The 16,643-nt window shown below is 37.8% G+C and overlaps 1 protein-coding gene across 4 annotated transcripts in view; it reads right to left on the bottom strand.

The window, feature by feature from the left end:
- Positions 1–16,643, bottom strand: part of LOC131438110 (SCY1-like protein 2) — a 360,702-nt gene that overhangs the window by 56,980 nt on the left and 287,079 nt on the right. For 2 of the 4 annotated variants that reach the window (XM_058607920.1, XM_058607923.1), the window contains exons 14-18: positions 6,481–6,617; positions 6,200–6,413; positions 5,971–6,129; positions 5,776–5,870; positions 5,185–5,250 (exon numbers count right to left, since the gene is read on the bottom strand). In XM_058607920.1, the coding sequence (XP_058463903.1) occupies positions 5,185–5,250; positions 5,776–5,870; positions 5,971–6,129; positions 6,200–6,413; positions 6,481–6,617 (671 nt within the window). The remainder of the gene's footprint in view (positions 1–5,184; positions 5,251–5,775; positions 5,871–5,970; positions 6,130–6,199; positions 6,414–6,480; positions 6,618–16,643) is intronic. The other 2 variants (XM_058607921.1, XM_058607922.1) reach the window with 1 other exon arrangement.

Below are 16,643 nucleotides of genomic sequence, written 5' to 3'. Positions count from 1 at the left end.
ATCTGAGTACAAACTGCGCAGCCCTGTACTATTTGAATATTTATTTGTACCAGTTACCAGAGATGCTATTTTGCATAAGTCATTATTTTTTTATGCTTAGATGAAACGATCCCAACTTGCCGCAAATTTAAAAAAAAATATAAATTCTCCCTTTTTCTTACTTTGGCAGTGAACGTGTATTCATGTGTATTCGCCCGTAATTTACGCACAAAGTTTGGAGTGTGAAAATTAAATTTCGCGTAAATTAAATAAAACATCGCGTTATTTCAAATTTATCACGTAAAAAAGATTTTCACAATTCCATTCGATTTGAGTGTAAACAACACAAAAAAATCTAACTACGTTCATACGTAAGAGCATCTAGGACCACCTGTGCATATTCTAAGACTACGGAAATCAGTAAGATTTAGGGGTCAACCTTATTTTGTGCTGGGGCACATAACCAATTTTACTATCTTTACGTTTCGTCTTAGGTTAACCCCTAAATGACCATCTGAATCGGCCAGTATTAGCCGAAACTTATTTTCGTTCGGCACGTCAGGAAAGACTTAGTACTTCGGTGCTTATTACAAGTGTGTTGCAAATAGCAACAACTTTACGTCTGCTTAGCGGTTCAAATTGAACTGTTTAAGTTCGCAGTCCCGGGTTGGTGGTTCAATGCATAGGGCGCAGGTCTTACAAGCCAGTTGTCGTATGTTCAAGCCCCGACCTGGAAGGATTCTTAGTGTCAGTAGGATCCATAGTACTAGCCATGCAATGATTCTGTACACTAAGAATCGGCTGCGAAGTCTGTTGAAACAGAAAGGCCAAATTCCACCAAAGGAATGTAACGCCAGGACTTTGCTAAGTTCGCAGTAAGCAGTTGAATTTGAACTGCTCTGCACTGACGAGTCTAAGACGAAACGTAAAGATAGTGAATCAGTAAGAGATATTCAAAGCTCCAAGAACTATTTGGAATATTAACCTTAGAGACTGTACTGTGCCACAGCAAGAACTAAAATTGCTAATGTCTATTTTTTGTTTGCTGTTCATATTTCTAGAACTATACCATGCTTACTTGTCTATTTTTAGCTGTTCCAGGTTTTGTTCTCAGTAGTCCAGGAACTTCATTGAAAACAGGTCTAACTATCTTCACGAGCAATCAGCAGCTTATGAATATTTGTTCAATGCTGTTCATAGTCGTGGAGCTAAATTCTGCTTACTTGTCTGTTCTGATTTATTTCAATGAATCGCGATTATGACGCGTGAAGATTAAGTTTTTTAATGCACTTTGTTATTTTGGTAGATCTTACGGTCTGAACTGCCGGTAGTTTTTGGATGGCGTAGTTCATTCTCAATAGACCTATTAATTGCATGAAGTATCACGAGTATGGGCCGAGGACAAAAAGTCCCTTGTGCTGGTAGATATTAAAGCCTGAGCTTCAAGTTGTTTTTAGGTGTCCCAGAGCATCTACAATGAACCTCTTAATTGTAATTGTACAGGGTGCTCCATCTTTTATGTCGGCATATAAACATTTGATAACTTTGAGAAAAAAACAATTGATTTCTATAAGTGATGTACTTTTATTTAGCTTTGTTCCTTACATTTGTTTGTTTTTGAAAACAATATTAACACTATTATTAGCCTGAACAAAAGTTGGAACGGTAACTTTGAGCTATCACAGATCAATTGTTACTTAACCAATTTCGATAAATTTTACACCCTCAAATTCGGTGAAATTTGTAGATTATTTTAAGATTATTATTGACTAATGATAATCTGATTTTTCCCGTTCCAAGTTTTTTTTTCAAGCTTAAAATATGCCCTATCTGCATTCATGCGGCACCTGCATTGCGAATAGGATATTGGGAACTTCAATTTTACCGAGTCATAACTTTGTTATTAGTCAACCGATATTCGAAATTTGTTCACCATTGGAAAGGTACTGCTTCCAGAAATAAAATGCACTGAAAAAAAACGAAAAATAGGGTTGTCTACCCAAAGTTATAAGAAAAACTGTAGATGACCTCAGAAAAGGTGAGACTTTTTTACAATAATCGTAAATATCTCGAAATTCAAGCCGATGACCTATGTATTTTAACACATCATTCGATTGATAGTAATACCAGCTATGATTGCTAGTAATACCAAGTATCAAAAGAAAACTTTAAAAAATCTATGAATTTATAAATATATATGAATTTTTCATTTTTTTCCCCATGTTTGTATATAACTCAAAAATTAAGACGATGACATGTACATTTTTCTGCTCCAATATATTGGAATCATTACCAGAAACAATTTATTGAAGAACAAAATTATATATCCGTTCAAAGAATCTCAAGAGATTTTGTACAAATACAGAGAATTCCTATAATTAGGAAATTTTTGCCAAACAAGATCAAATCAAAACTTTTAAGTTTTATGACATATATTTTTTTATTATTTTAGTTGGGATTTTATTATGAACAAAATTTACAAAAGATCTGAAACTTGGATTTCACTCACAATCTTAAAAATTTCGGTAAATATACCTAAACTCTAAAAATTATTACATTTTTGTATTGGACAAAAGATCTAAACAATATTTATACACAACCCAAACGCAATTGATAACTACTCAAATTCTGATTTTGTTTTAGGTTTGCCATATAATCTCAAAGCATAGGTAGAAGATCGGAAATTTTAAAATTTCCGATTTATATTGCATTGCACAGTAGTCCGAAGCCACAATTTTTTTAAGACTGGTGCATTCAGGTAGCGTTTTCTGAACCGAAGTTATGAGCAAAACTAGTTCAAAAACAGGTTAGTTTTAAACTGCTATATCTAACATTAAGGCAAATGAACAAAATGCCGTTTCTTGCATTTGACAGAAAATACTTTCGAGCATGTTTAAAACATTAGGCCGACGATTTTTTTAAAAATTTTTAAATTGTGTTCAAACATTGGGTTTTTTCATTGAAAAATACTCTATCATGTTAGGCATGTATTAGCTATACATGAAAATAAGGCATTTTTGTCTTCTAGAGTGTTAAAACTAATTCAGGTGCATATTCGGGAAGATGAAGTTCACTCACGTTGGTTTTTACACTATTTGATAATGCTATTACAGAGATTATCTAACTAGCAATCGTTAGAATACCTCCTCCAGATTCACCAAACGATTGAATTTCCCTATACTTTTGTATTTGAGTCATCTCGGATTTTTGATGTGGAACACATCTTTATTTTCTATATAGGGGTGCAAATCAGAAACTCAAGTTAAACTTCACGTAGAAATGTGGTCAGGTTTTAAACACTTACAGCTCAGTCTATTTTGTATCAATTATTAATATTTGATAATATTTGATCATTTGATAGGAAATATTTCTATGTTTCGATTTGAATGTATCAAGCCACGTATTTTCAATTATATATGATTGAAATTTTGTAGTGTCCTATTTGGCTGCAAAAAAACTTTGGCATACCGGATTTTCCTGCCATAGACGACAGTTTTGAAGGAGTAAGCGATGTATCAAAGAGAGAGCATCGCTCTGATTGGTCAATCGATGCAAAAGCGAAGCTGTTGGAAGCACACGAATCTATATATAGAAGCGAAATTGAAACTAACGTTTCAGTCCTACTCCTAGCATGCTAGAGACAGGTTGTTGCTAGACAGCAAGATAAAAACTTGCATAAAACGATTTGAAGCTTTATAGGCTGATGCCAGTTGTTAGCGTGAAACCGTGTCGCTCGCTGTGCGTATTACATTTCTCTATGCTCTCTCGTGAATGTGTAAAATGACTCTCGATGTGGCCGGGTGGCCAAGAAAGTTTTGATATTTTCGGTTACAAGTTTGACTACATCACATAAAAATCCAATAAAGCTACCGCTTGTTTGGCAGCCTTGATGAACCGATTTTATTCCTCTCTCATGTTTCGTTACGTTACCAGGATACAAGAGCAGAAAAAAATGGTGCCGCCATAGAAACGTACTTACCATTACAAAAATAACATTCACTTAATTTTTATCGCGACAACATATATGTTTTTATGCACTAATCGCATCTAAACTAAATTATCTAGACATTGTCAGGATAGATTTTTGATCCATGCTTTTGAAGGCGAGATATTCAATGAACAAGTTAAAAGTTGCCGTTTTCAAATCAATCAAAAGTTATGCAAAAATCACCAGTCACGCGTTCATATACTTATTTCTTTTTCCAGAGAATTCTTGGATGCCTTCGATCTTAAGTAGATTCTATGTAACCAAACAATTTCGTAACGTACATTTCATTAAATTCAATTCTCTGAAGCATGTTGGATTTTTTTTTGTCTACGTATAAATAAAAATTTATTTCATCATGCAAAAACTTATTTTACGCGATCATCGCGTAAATTAAATAAAAATTCCAGTTATTAGGTGTACAACTTTGCTTCCGCCGTTTTTTTTTCCAAAATTTAAAGCTTTATAGCGAAATGTGCTTACAGATGTATTACGTTATTCAAAGTATTGTCCGTCGCTAAACGTCGCTAAACGCTAAACGTAATGAGGAATTCCAGAGGAGACTCCACGTCGATAAGCCTGAATCATAACAAATACGAGCAACTTCCATTAAAGTCCGGATTTTCCGAAGCTCGGTGAATCGCGCGAGTTACGCGACTGCCGTTTTTTTTTGTTTACACTGAAAATCAATGTACGCTCTATTGTTATCTGGACCTAGAAATAATATTAAATGAAATGTAACAACGATAAAATGAAACACAACCTGAAATGAAAACAAAACAGCTACAGCCCGTCATCTTATTTGAACAACAGCCAATTCACGGCTCCTCCCCATTTTTGTTTTCTCTCTCTCTCTCGCTTTCGATACCAAGGGTGCAGTACATTCTGATGCATAAAACCGTGCCAATTAATTAACACGAAACACGGTGAAGGACGATCACAAAATAACTTATAGCGCATTCCTCAGAACAATACACATTCATGGAAAGCTGGCCCAGACAGGAAACGAGACTCGCATTCTCTTTTTTTTTGTTTGTTTTTTTTCCGCGCACACCTGAAAGGGCAATCAAGCGGGCAACGAGCGGCACATCGTATGCAGAGACAGAGGAAGAGAGACGACTACAATGGATGCTATGGGGTGAGTTACGGTCCGAGTCACACCACACGTGGATCGTTTCACACGCCGGATATTTTTTTCGTGGTGGCAAGAAAAAACTTACTACGTAGGAAGCGGAAGTGGCAGGCACTGAAAGGCTCGAACCGGAGCCGCCGCGTGCGCTAAAACCCTGGGTACCGATATTCGTTCCGCAGTGTTATTTTATTGTTTGTTTCGATGATGGATCATTGATGACATTGAATGTGAATAAATATGTGGGAAAGAAACAGAAAATGTATTCATTATAAGTCATTAGAAGTCTAGTTTTTTAACGATGTTTTTTTTTAGAAGGTTAGTAATCACGCTCGGAATCATTTTCAATCGCACCAATTGGTGTTTATTATTACGGTTTATGTTGTTAGTTGAAAACAGCTTTAATTTTATTTCGGAGGAGTGGGATTACTTGGAAGAGAATGGTTTTCTATCCTATCGGAAATGATAATTGTCATACTGTTTGTAAACTATCTATTTACATCCTAACTACCGCCTGAGAAAAAAAATATTAAAACTGCCGAAATATGAATCCAATAAGATCTACAAAGCTGGTGAGTAAAAAAGCAAACAATAGGCTTAAAGCAATTTTTTCAATTTTTCTACAGCGTAGCGCTACAGTTAAAGGATGTAGTCGAAAGGAACAGAGTTTTCCTCTACTTACGGTCGGTGGTGATAGATTGATGTTGGAGCTTCGTCTTTCCTGTGGTCCGATGCTAGAATGTCGTCTGATTGGTAGACCACCACCTGGAGTGCCACCTATGAGAGATATACATTCCAAAAAAGAACAACAATTTTGTCGTATTTAGTTTTTGTTATTCTGCACCCAATTTGTAGGCCTTGACAAATTTCTACCTACCCGGTGAGGAGGCACACGAAGGGGCAATCCGTATCTTCGGTGTCATGAGCGTATTGTCAGATAGACGACGATTGGGAAAGGCATTGACCACCCGCAGAAAGTTGCTATCCGGCGAGGAGGGCGAGCCACCGAACCACCAGCTACCTAGAGCACCCGAACCTGTTACAAAGGGTTACCCAAACACATATAGCATGCAAACGTTCAGATTGTCTAATACCTCTTCGGGTACCTGTTGAGTTCTTCCGTGCCATATCCTCGGCACTGGAAGTCTTTCGCTGGTCGATCCGAAGATTCGGGATGTTGAACTGCTGCACATTCATGTTGTCGGAGGAAAATTGATGGCGCAGCGGTCGATGGCGGTCCGGCGACGGAAGTGACAGGTTGTCCAGTTTCAATTTGTTACGCTGATGTCTATCGATCTGGTCCAGCATCTCTTGAAGCACCTGTTCATACGAAAAACAACATCATAAATAAACGAATATTAAACATTTCCGATAGCTTGATTCTTACCTCCAATAGGATCATAAATTGTTCGAGATTTAGCGAAGGATTCACTGTCTGTGGCAGAAGCGTTGGCATCACCTTGGTAGCCATGATGTTCACAGTAAGGCCGTACTTTTTATCACACAGCATAATTCGGTAAATGTCTGACAAAGATAAACGAGAATCATACGTTAGTAACAGAATGTTTCCACAGCATCCAGGTTGACATACGAGAAAAAAAATTACGGTAATATTTGACACATAAATTTCCAGCTCAAATTACATGTGATTTGTTGGTTTCACTGCCTGCTCATACTACTAATTGGCTTTATTACATAATTTACAGTACATTAAATTGTGTTGGAATTGACATCTGTGAGTTGCGGCCCTCGCAGCCCTACCGCAAATCGTTAGCTCATTGCGGAACAACAGTCCCTGCGACGACTGGTTCCGGCGTGAGGGTTGTGGGCGATAAGTAGAATTAATTTTATGTGCTTCGCCTCCTTCCTTCGTGTGGCGATAACCACCAGCGTTGATAAAGGTTTATTATGCGGAAATTATTTGTTGAAAAGGAAATTGGTTAAAAATCACGGAAGCAAAAATTTAGCACCTAATGGGATTGAAGCGGTAAATCGCCGTTTTGATGACTACACGAAAGGGTAATAATTATATACCAAAAAACGATAAAAGGCTGATTCAATCAGTCTGGTTTGGAATGAGCTTTGTATCCGTGCTCCGAAAAAAAAACATGAAACAAAATTTTGTTTACTCTAAGCTTGTTTCCGTAGCCATAGTGAAAGCGCAATTTGAGTTTTTCGCGTCTATGTCAAATACCGTTGTTGATAACTTGACCCCGGATTAAATAAGAGTTTTTGTTTGGTATCTTCTTGGTGATTTCGAAATAAGAAATATATTCATAAAGACTGTCCCAGAAAGTATGGACGCATTTTGATTTCGCTGTAAATAATTCACAAGTGTTAGATATTCAAATTTTCTTAGATATACTGATAATATTAGACTACAACAACAGAATATTATTCTCAACATTTGCTACTTAGCCATTGTAGACTAGCTGACACACCTTCTTGCGAACGTTCCTCATTAAATTCCGTACAGACTTCTTGGCGACAAGTTTTGACACTTTTTTCCAATCTGAGACATGTTTCCTAAGATGTGCCTTCGTTTATGCCCAAAATTCCTCAATTGGTCGAAGTTGTAAGCAATTTGGTGGATTCATGTCTTTTGGGACGAAAGTGACAATTTTGGTAGTATACCATTCTACCGTTGATTTCGAGTAGTGGCAAAAAGCAAGATCTCGCCAGAAGACAACAGGATCCTTGTGGCTTCGAATCATGGGTAAAAGTCGTTTTTGTAAACATTCCTTAATGGATATTTCGCTGTTCATTGAAGCAATGGTGATGAAGGGTTTCGAAATCTTACCGCAGCTACAAATTTCTTGCCAGACCATAGCTTTCTTACCAAATTTTTCGACTTCGATCGATGTCTCGGACTGGTTTAACACTTGCCCTTCTCGCACCGTATAATATTGTGGTCCCGGCAAGGATTTGTAATCGAGTTTCACGTAGGTTTCGTCGTCCATGATTATGCAGCTCAAATTTCCAGCAAGAATCGTATTGTACAGCTTTCGAACCTTCGGCCTGATCGATGCTTTTTGTTTCGGACTACGTTTTGGTTGTTTATGCTTCTTATAGATTCGAAGATTCAAACGTTCTTTAGCACGAAAAACATTTGACTTCGAAGTGGCCACATCCCGAACTGAAACCTCCTCCTTTGCTCGAACGCCTTCAGTATACGTTTATCCAACTGAGGGTTAGCAGGACCTTTTTTTCGACCCGTTTTCGATTTATCCTCAAAGGTGTTATCTTCACCGAACTTCCTGATTGCATTTCGCACGGCTTTTTCACTTACTCCTTCCATTTTTTCTATCTTGCTCAGTGACACTCCGCGTTCTGTGCACCATTTGTACACAATTTTTCGACGTTGTTCTGCTGAAAGTCCACGCCTTTAGAAACAAACTAATGAAAACGAATAAACAACTGCACAAGTGGTTAGAGAAGAGTGTAAACAACAGGACGCAGTCATAAAAATTGACAGATTCTGAACCATTGCGAAATGACAGCGGTTTTTGGTTGCATCCATACTTCTGGGACAGTCTTTGCCAGCATGTTATACCTAAATTCGAATGTTCTGGATATTAACATTGCAACAAATTGAATAATGCTGTTATGGTCCGAAAGAACTGCCATTAACTGACCATTATTTCCGGTACTTCTGGAACCGGGAACTTGAAACCAGTATAGCCGAAGTCGGTTCATTTAGTAAGTACCAATATAGCCTACAAATTAAATAAATTTTGAGCCAAATCTGGAAGAGTTTTACTATTTTTTTGCATCGTCGCTATAATCGACGATGTGCAATTTTAAACATACTTTACCCTTTGAAAGCATAATGAAATTCAACAGCAACCTATGGGACTATAATTTTTTTTATTATATTAGTGACATTATTTGACACACACTTACACACATACATACACACGCAGACATTGCTCAGATCGATTAACTGTGTAGACTAATATAGAACACTAAGCCCTGCGGTCCAATTTTCACTAGTCAATTTTGCATAAACTTTCTATATACTTACCTTACCTAACAGCTATAGGCTTGGGGTGTCCTTTGCTGTATCAAGCATACGTCTCCACATAACTCGGTCCACGGCTGCTCGTCGCCAGCCACTCAAGGCACGGATGCTTCTGAGATCACCCTCCACTTGATCAATCCACCTTGCTCGCTGCGCTCCTCTTCTTCTTGTACCAGTCGGATTAGATTCAAGAACCATTTTCACTTAGCTGTCGTCCGACATCCTTATGACATGCCCAGCCCATCGTAGACGTCCGATTTTAGCTGTCCGTACGATAGGTGGTTCTTCTAGCAGCTGTTGCAATTCGTGATTCATACGCCGTCTCCACGTTCCGTCTTCCATCTGCACTCCGCCATAGATGGTCCTCAGTACCTTTCTTTCGAAAACTGACAAACTTTCTTTATGAGAAAAGCAATAAGTGTACTTTTATAGAAAAGCATCGTTATCATAATTTTTATAATAACACTAACAAGTAGATACAAATTGAATAAAAAATTCACGAATTTTTCACCTGAAAAATATAAATTTAAATATGGCAACTCTTCACGCTACACGAAATTGAACAAAGCACGCTACGAACGAAACAAAGCCGCATGTATCGACGGGTACCAGTTTTGCATCGTTATTTTGAATGACGATTTACATGTTTTGACACTCATCGCCCTATAATTTCGCAATCAGGAGTCGGATCTAGATGAAATTGTATAGTATATTTTAAGACAATGAGAGCTTTAATTTGAACCATGCTTCGTGAAAATCGGTTCAACAGTTGCTGAGAAATCGAAGTAAGTTCCGTTTTTGTAGCTTTTCTTCACTATTATCGGTGCTTCAGAAGTGGAAACCGAAGATTAGTTTTATATATTCACTAACTAACAAGATCTGCTAACTTGATGAATTTAGCAGTAAGTTTTATAATAATGTGCCCCTTGTTTCGTCATCGCTTGTGACAAAATACTTTTGGAATCGAAAATTTTGACTAATCGCACTGTAATAACGGAACCGGAAGTCGGATCTGGATCAATTTCTCGGGGACTTTTTCAGAAATTTCAAGATCTTTTGTTTGCTTCTTAGTTTTTGAAAATCGGGTAAGAAATTTCCTAGAAAATTGAGTGCGTATTTTTACATAAAGGGTGTAGCCGGGTTTTCATATAAAAACTGCACCCAAACAGAACATTGATATACGCTGTTTGAAAGGGTTTATAGTGGAGATGATTTTCCCAAAATTTTAACCCGTTAAAATTGGTGGAGTTAGAGTGGTTCTTCTGATTTCCATTTTATTTAAATTTTTCAAAATCCTTTTTAGCGAAAAATTGAAAAAAAAAATCAGGAATATTTTATGAATTATGGGAAACATATCTGATTTTTTTCAGAACTTTTCAATATGTAAAAAAAATATTCAAATTTTCGATTTTTTTCAATCGCGCTTACAATTTTGGTACAACTCTAGATTTTACAAAAGAAATATATCATTTATGAGTACATTACGCTGTATTTTTCTAAAATTTTTAAAAAATTTGGACGGGTATAATATAAGACTTTAAAAAACTGAATCATTCGAAAAACCATGCGTCTTTATCAAACTGTCATCATTCGATGGATACGCATGGTATTTAGTTCTAGAAGTGCCCTAGAACTAGAGCTCAGAGCTTAAAAAAAGAATTTCATTCTTAAAGTTATTTTCATACTGCCGTCCGTCTGTCTCGATTTAGCTAGTAATGATGTTAAGAAACAGTTCGTTTGAATGCATTAGTCAACATGTTGCCAGCGGACGGTTGTATTTTATGAGGAAGGACCAGTGAGAGAAACATGAATCAGAACTAATGAATTGACAAATATTTAGGTTTTAATATACGGTTTAAAGTTTTTAAATATGATATTGTATTCAAATCAAATATTAACTATATTTATTTAAAATTATAAAGGACAGTTAAACAATAGTTCTTTTGCAGAAAAAAAGTGTTCCTAGTAGCGCAAAATCAAGGAAAATTCGAAACCAAGCGAAATCTAAAAAACCATCAGTTTTAGGGTAAATTGCTCGTCGACGTACTGTATCACATTATATGAATAGCTAAGTTGCCTGAAATTACTCAACAAGGCAGCTATAATCAAACGGCTTTAGCTCATAGAGACGGATTAATTAAACTGTGATCGGACTGACAAACCGTCGAAACAAAATATATGAGAGAAAAAGGCTTTAAAATATAACATCTTCCTACTCGAATAATGGTGCGTGGCGACGATATCGTGCTGGTTGATGAATTCGTCTATTCTTTCAATGCGTATAAACCACAGTCTTCTATAACCACTTGTGCAGTTGTTTATTCGTTTTCATTAGTTTGTTTCGAAATGCGTGGACTTTCAGCAGAACAACGTCAAAAAATTGTGTACAAATGGTGCACAGAACGCTGACTGTCACTGAGAAAGATAGCAAAAATGGAAGGAGTAAGTGAAAAAGCCGTGCGAAATGCAATCAGGAAGTTCGGTGAGGATCTTTAAGGATAAACCGAGAACGGGTCGTAAGAAAGGTCCTGCTAACCCTCAGTTGGATAAACGTATACTAAAGGCGTTCGAGCAAAAGAAGAAGGTTTCAGTTCGGGTTACTGCCACAAAAGTGGGCACTTCGAAGTCAAATGTTCTTCGTGCTGAAGAACGTTTGAATCTTCGAACCTATAAGAAACAGAAACAACCAAAACGTAGTCCGAAACAAGAAGCATCGATCAGGCCGAGGGTTCGAAAGCTGTAGAATACGATTCTTGCTGGAAATTTGAACTGCATAATCATGGACGACGAAACCTACGTGAAACTCGATTACAAATCTTTGCCGGGACCACAATATTATACGGTGCGAGAAAAGCAAGTGTTAAACCAGTCCGAGACATCGATTGAAGTCGAAAAATTTGGTGAGAAAGCTATGGTCTGGCAAGCAATTTGTAGCTGCGGTAAGATTTCGAAACCCTTCATCACCACTGCTTAAATGAACAGCGAAATATACATCAAGGAATGTTTACAAAAACGACTTCTACCCATGATTCGAAGCCACAAGGATCCTTTGTCTTCTGGCTAGATCTTGCTTCTTGCCACTACTCGAAATCAACGGTAGAATGGTATACTACCAAAAATGTCACTTTCGTCCCAAAAGACATGAATCCACCAAATTGCCCACAACTTCGACCAATTGAGGAATTTTGGGCATTAACGAAGGCACATCTTAGGAAACATTTATCGGCAGCCGAAACCATTCAACAGTTCGAAAATGATTAAAAAAAGTGTCAAAACTTGTCGCCAAGAAGTCTGTACGGAATTTAATGAGGAACGTTCGCAAGAAGGTACGCCAGCTGGTCTACAATGGCTAAGTATCAAATGTTAAGAATAATATTCTGTTGTTGTAGTCTAATTCTATCAGTTATAAAATAGAATTTGAATATCTAACACTTGTGAATTATTTACAGCTCATTCAGTAATAGCCGTTCAACCGAGAAGGTTGTGTATAGAAGCGTACAGTTTAATAACGCTGGTTAGTTTACACGCGTTAAATACGACAACGGTTGAACTACAGATAGAGACCTGTTGGCAGCAGCCGTTAAAACGTAAAATCGTGCTGCATAAGAGAGCCCTAGTGCTGGGCCAAGCTGGTGAAGGAAACAACAAAGGGCGTTTCCCAAGCTCTACCCAGGCCACAATATACAGCCACAAGTGCTGAGCAGGAGAGTGCAAAGGCACATTGAAGAAGAAGAGTGCAAAGGCACACAGAAGCAGGAGAGTGCAAAGGCACACCGGTGCGAAGGCACTTCGGTGCAGAAGCATATCGGTGCGGAGCACAAGGAAGAAGGAGACAAGACAACTCGGTCTTTCCACTGCCATACAACACGCAGGTATACACCGGTGACCTGCGCTGGTTGCAGCTGGCGAAGACAAAAGTAAATCGGAAATCGAGTGGTGCTGGATGTCAGGTAGCAGTAGCATCACATCCAACAATCAGCATCCAACAAGAACATCTAGAGCAACGAGGATCTACACGGCAGTGCAACGGAGATAGACAACAATTTCAAGGTAGAAGTTTTTTTTTTTTCCTTTTGATTGAGTACTGTATAGTGTTGGTTTCATTTTTTATTTTAAAGTTTGATTAAAAATTTTAATGTGATGGATGAATCCATGGACGTAAATCCTAGCATGAATCCGATACCCCCACGAAGGAAAAAATATCAGGAGAGCTCTTCTGGGCCTTGGATAGTCTTTTTTAGACGTATATCAAAGCCATTAAACATTTACCAAATTTCTAAAGGTTTGACATCACGATTCTCTTCAATCAAAGAGATCATAAAAGTAAATAACGATAAAATTCGTGTTGTGGTAAATAATTTGAAACACGCGAATGATATTGTCTCTTCGGAACATTTCAATAAAGAGTATAAAGTTTACATACCCTCCAAAGATGTCGAAATTGACGGTGTTGTTACCGAAGCGAGTCTTTCGGTAGATGATTTACTCAAGCATGGTGTTGGTCGTTTCAAGAACTCTATGCTTGAGGGTGTGAAAATACTGGAGTGCAAACAACTGTACTCAGTAGTTTATGAAGAGGGAAAAAAAGTTTATCGCCCATCGACTCGTTTCGAGTGACATTTGCCGGATCTGCGTTGCCGTCCTATGTCTATGTCGATAAAATTCGCCTCCCTGTTCGGCTTTTTGTTCCAAATGTAATGAATTGTACGAACTGCAAAAAATTCGGACACACAGCTACTTACTGTAGTAATAAACCAAAATGTATTAAGTGTGAAGGACCTCATAAAGATAATGATTGCAACAAGGAAATTGAAAAATGTATTTATTGTGGGAATAGTCCTCATGATGATATTTCAGTATGCACTGCATTTAAAGTGCACAAAGACAAAATTAAGCTTTCTTTAAAAGCACGGTCTAAGCGCACATATGCAGAAATGCTTAAAACGGTCATTGATGTCCCCCCTTTGGAAACCGAAAACGGGTTTTCAAATCTAGAGGAACCAGAGGACTCTGACTCTGACGAAAATAGTGAAGATAATTCGTTTATCACTACCCAAGGGTCAGTTAAGAGAAAGAAGTCTTCTTCCAAATTACCAAAAAAGACACCTAAAGTTTCATCTTCAAAAAAAGATCCCCGTGTTAAACAAAAAAAGTCAAAACCAAAGACTGTGCCTCCTGGTTTGTCAAATTCACAAACCAATCCAGGATCTAGCACAGAAAAAGGTAATAATCCTGTGGGCTCCATTTCACAGCCACCAACAGGATTACTGAAGTTTTCGGAAATTGTTGAATGGATTTTCTCAGCATTCAATATATCTGAACCCTTAAAGACCCTCATAATGGCATTCCTTCCAATAGCTAGAAATTTTTTGAAGCAGTTATCAGCTCAATGGCCAATTGTCTCAGGTTTTGTATCTTTTGATGGATAATTTATCACCCGCCGCAAATGATACAATCACTGTCCTGCAGTGGAATTGTCGAAGCATCATGCCAAAACTTGATTCATTTAAAATTTTATTGCATAGTCAAAAATGTGATGTATTTGCTTTATGCGAAACATGGCTTACTTCAAACATAGCCTTAAATTTTAATGATTTTAACATTATACGTCTCGATAGAGATTCTCCGTATGGTGGAGTGCTTTTGGGAATTAAGAAATGCTGTTCCTTTTATAGATTAAACATCCCTTCAACTTCTAGTATAGAAGTTGTTGCTTGCCAAATAAACATTAAAGGCAAAGATATTTGCATAGCTTCGGTTTATATTCCTCCAAAAGCACAAGTTGGACAGCGACAGCTTAATGAAATGGTTGAAGCCCTTCCTGCTCCACGATTGATTCTGGGGGATTTAAATTCGCACGGAATGATGTGGGGTTCCGTTTACAATGATAGCAGATCATCTTTAATACAAAACATTTGTGACAATTTTAGCATGACGGTATTAAATATGGGTAGCATGACACGGATCCCAAGACCTCCTGCACGCCCAAGTGCATTAGATCTATCTCTTTGCTCAACATCAATTCGACTAGATTGCACCTGGAAAATATTGCCTGATTTACACGGTAGCGATCATTTACCAATCATCATCTCAATTAGCTGTAACAAATGTATTGCTAATTCAGCTAGTATTCCATATGATTTGACAAAAAATATCGACTGGATTAAATACCAAAGTAGAATCTCTAGTATTTTGAATTCAATGGAAGAGCTCCCTCCACTTGAAGAATATGACTTCCTCGTTTGTTCGATTCTGGAGGCCGCAGAACAATCCCAAACTAAACGCTTTCCTGGGCCAACGACTAACAGAAGGCCTCCCAACCCCTGGTGGAACAAAGAGTGCTCAGAGGCTAAACTCGCAAAACAAAATGCTTGCAAGACGTTTCTAAAACGGGGAGGAGGAACTCCTCAGAATTTTGAAAAACTTATGGTTTTAGAAACCAAGTACAAGAGCATACTTCGAGCCAAAAAATGTAGCTATTGGAGACATTTTGTCGAAGGTTTGTCAAGAGAAACCTCAATGAGCACTCTTTGGAATACGGCCAGACGAATGAGGAATCGTAACGTGGGCAATGAGAGTAATGAATACTCGAACCGATGGATATTTGACTTTGCTAGGAAAGTTTGCCCAGATTCTGTTCCTACGCAGAGCATTATACGGGAATCTCCAACAAATAATGGTTTTATTAATAACCCATTTTCAATGATGGAATTTTCTATAGCACTCTTGTCTTGTAACAATAACGCCCCTGGGTTGGACAGAATTAAATTCAACTTGGTGAAGAATCTGCCCGACCTCGCAAAAAGACGTTTGTTGGAATTGTTCAACAAGTTTCTTGAGCAAAATATTGTTCCACCTGACTGGAGACAAGTGAAAGTTATCGCCATTCAAAAGCCGGGGAAACCAGCTTCCAATCACAACTCATATAGACCCATTGCGATGTTGTCCTGCATCAGAAAATTGTTCGAAAAAATTATTCTGCGACGTCTCGACACTTGGGTCGAGACGAACGGTTTGTTGTCAGATACTCAGTTTGGCTTCCGTAGAAATAAAGGGACGAATGATTGCCTTGCATTACTTTCGTCTGACATCCAAATTGCCTTCGCTCAAAAGCAACAAATGGCATCTGTATTTTTAGACATTAAAGGAGCATTTGATTCAGTTTCCATTGATGTTCTTTCAGGCAAGCTCCACCAACATGGACTTCCAGCGGTTATAAATAATTATTTGCACAACCTTTTGTCAGAGAAGTGCATGTATTTTTCACATGGCGATTTGGCAACATTCAGAATTAGCTACATGGGTCTCCCGCAAGGCTCATGCCTCAGTCCGCTCCTCTATAATTTTTACGTGAATGACATTGACAGCTGTCTAGTAACCCCATGTACACTAAGACAATTGGCAGATGATGGCGTGGTTTCAGTTACTGGGCCCAAAGCTATTGATCTGCATAAACCATTGCAAGATACCTTAGATAACTTGTCCGTTTGGGCTGTTCATCTTGGTATCGAATTCTCTGCGGAGAAAAC

Source organism: Malaya genurostris, chromosome 3, assembly GCF_030247185.1.
Source record: "Malaya genurostris strain Urasoe2022 chromosome 3, Malgen_1.1, whole genome shotgun sequence".
Lineage (NCBI taxonomy): Eukaryota > Metazoa > Arthropoda > Insecta > Diptera > Culicidae > Malaya > Malaya genurostris.
Note: the sequence above shows the minus strand (reverse complement) of the source record. Positions and strands in the feature narration are given on the sequence as shown.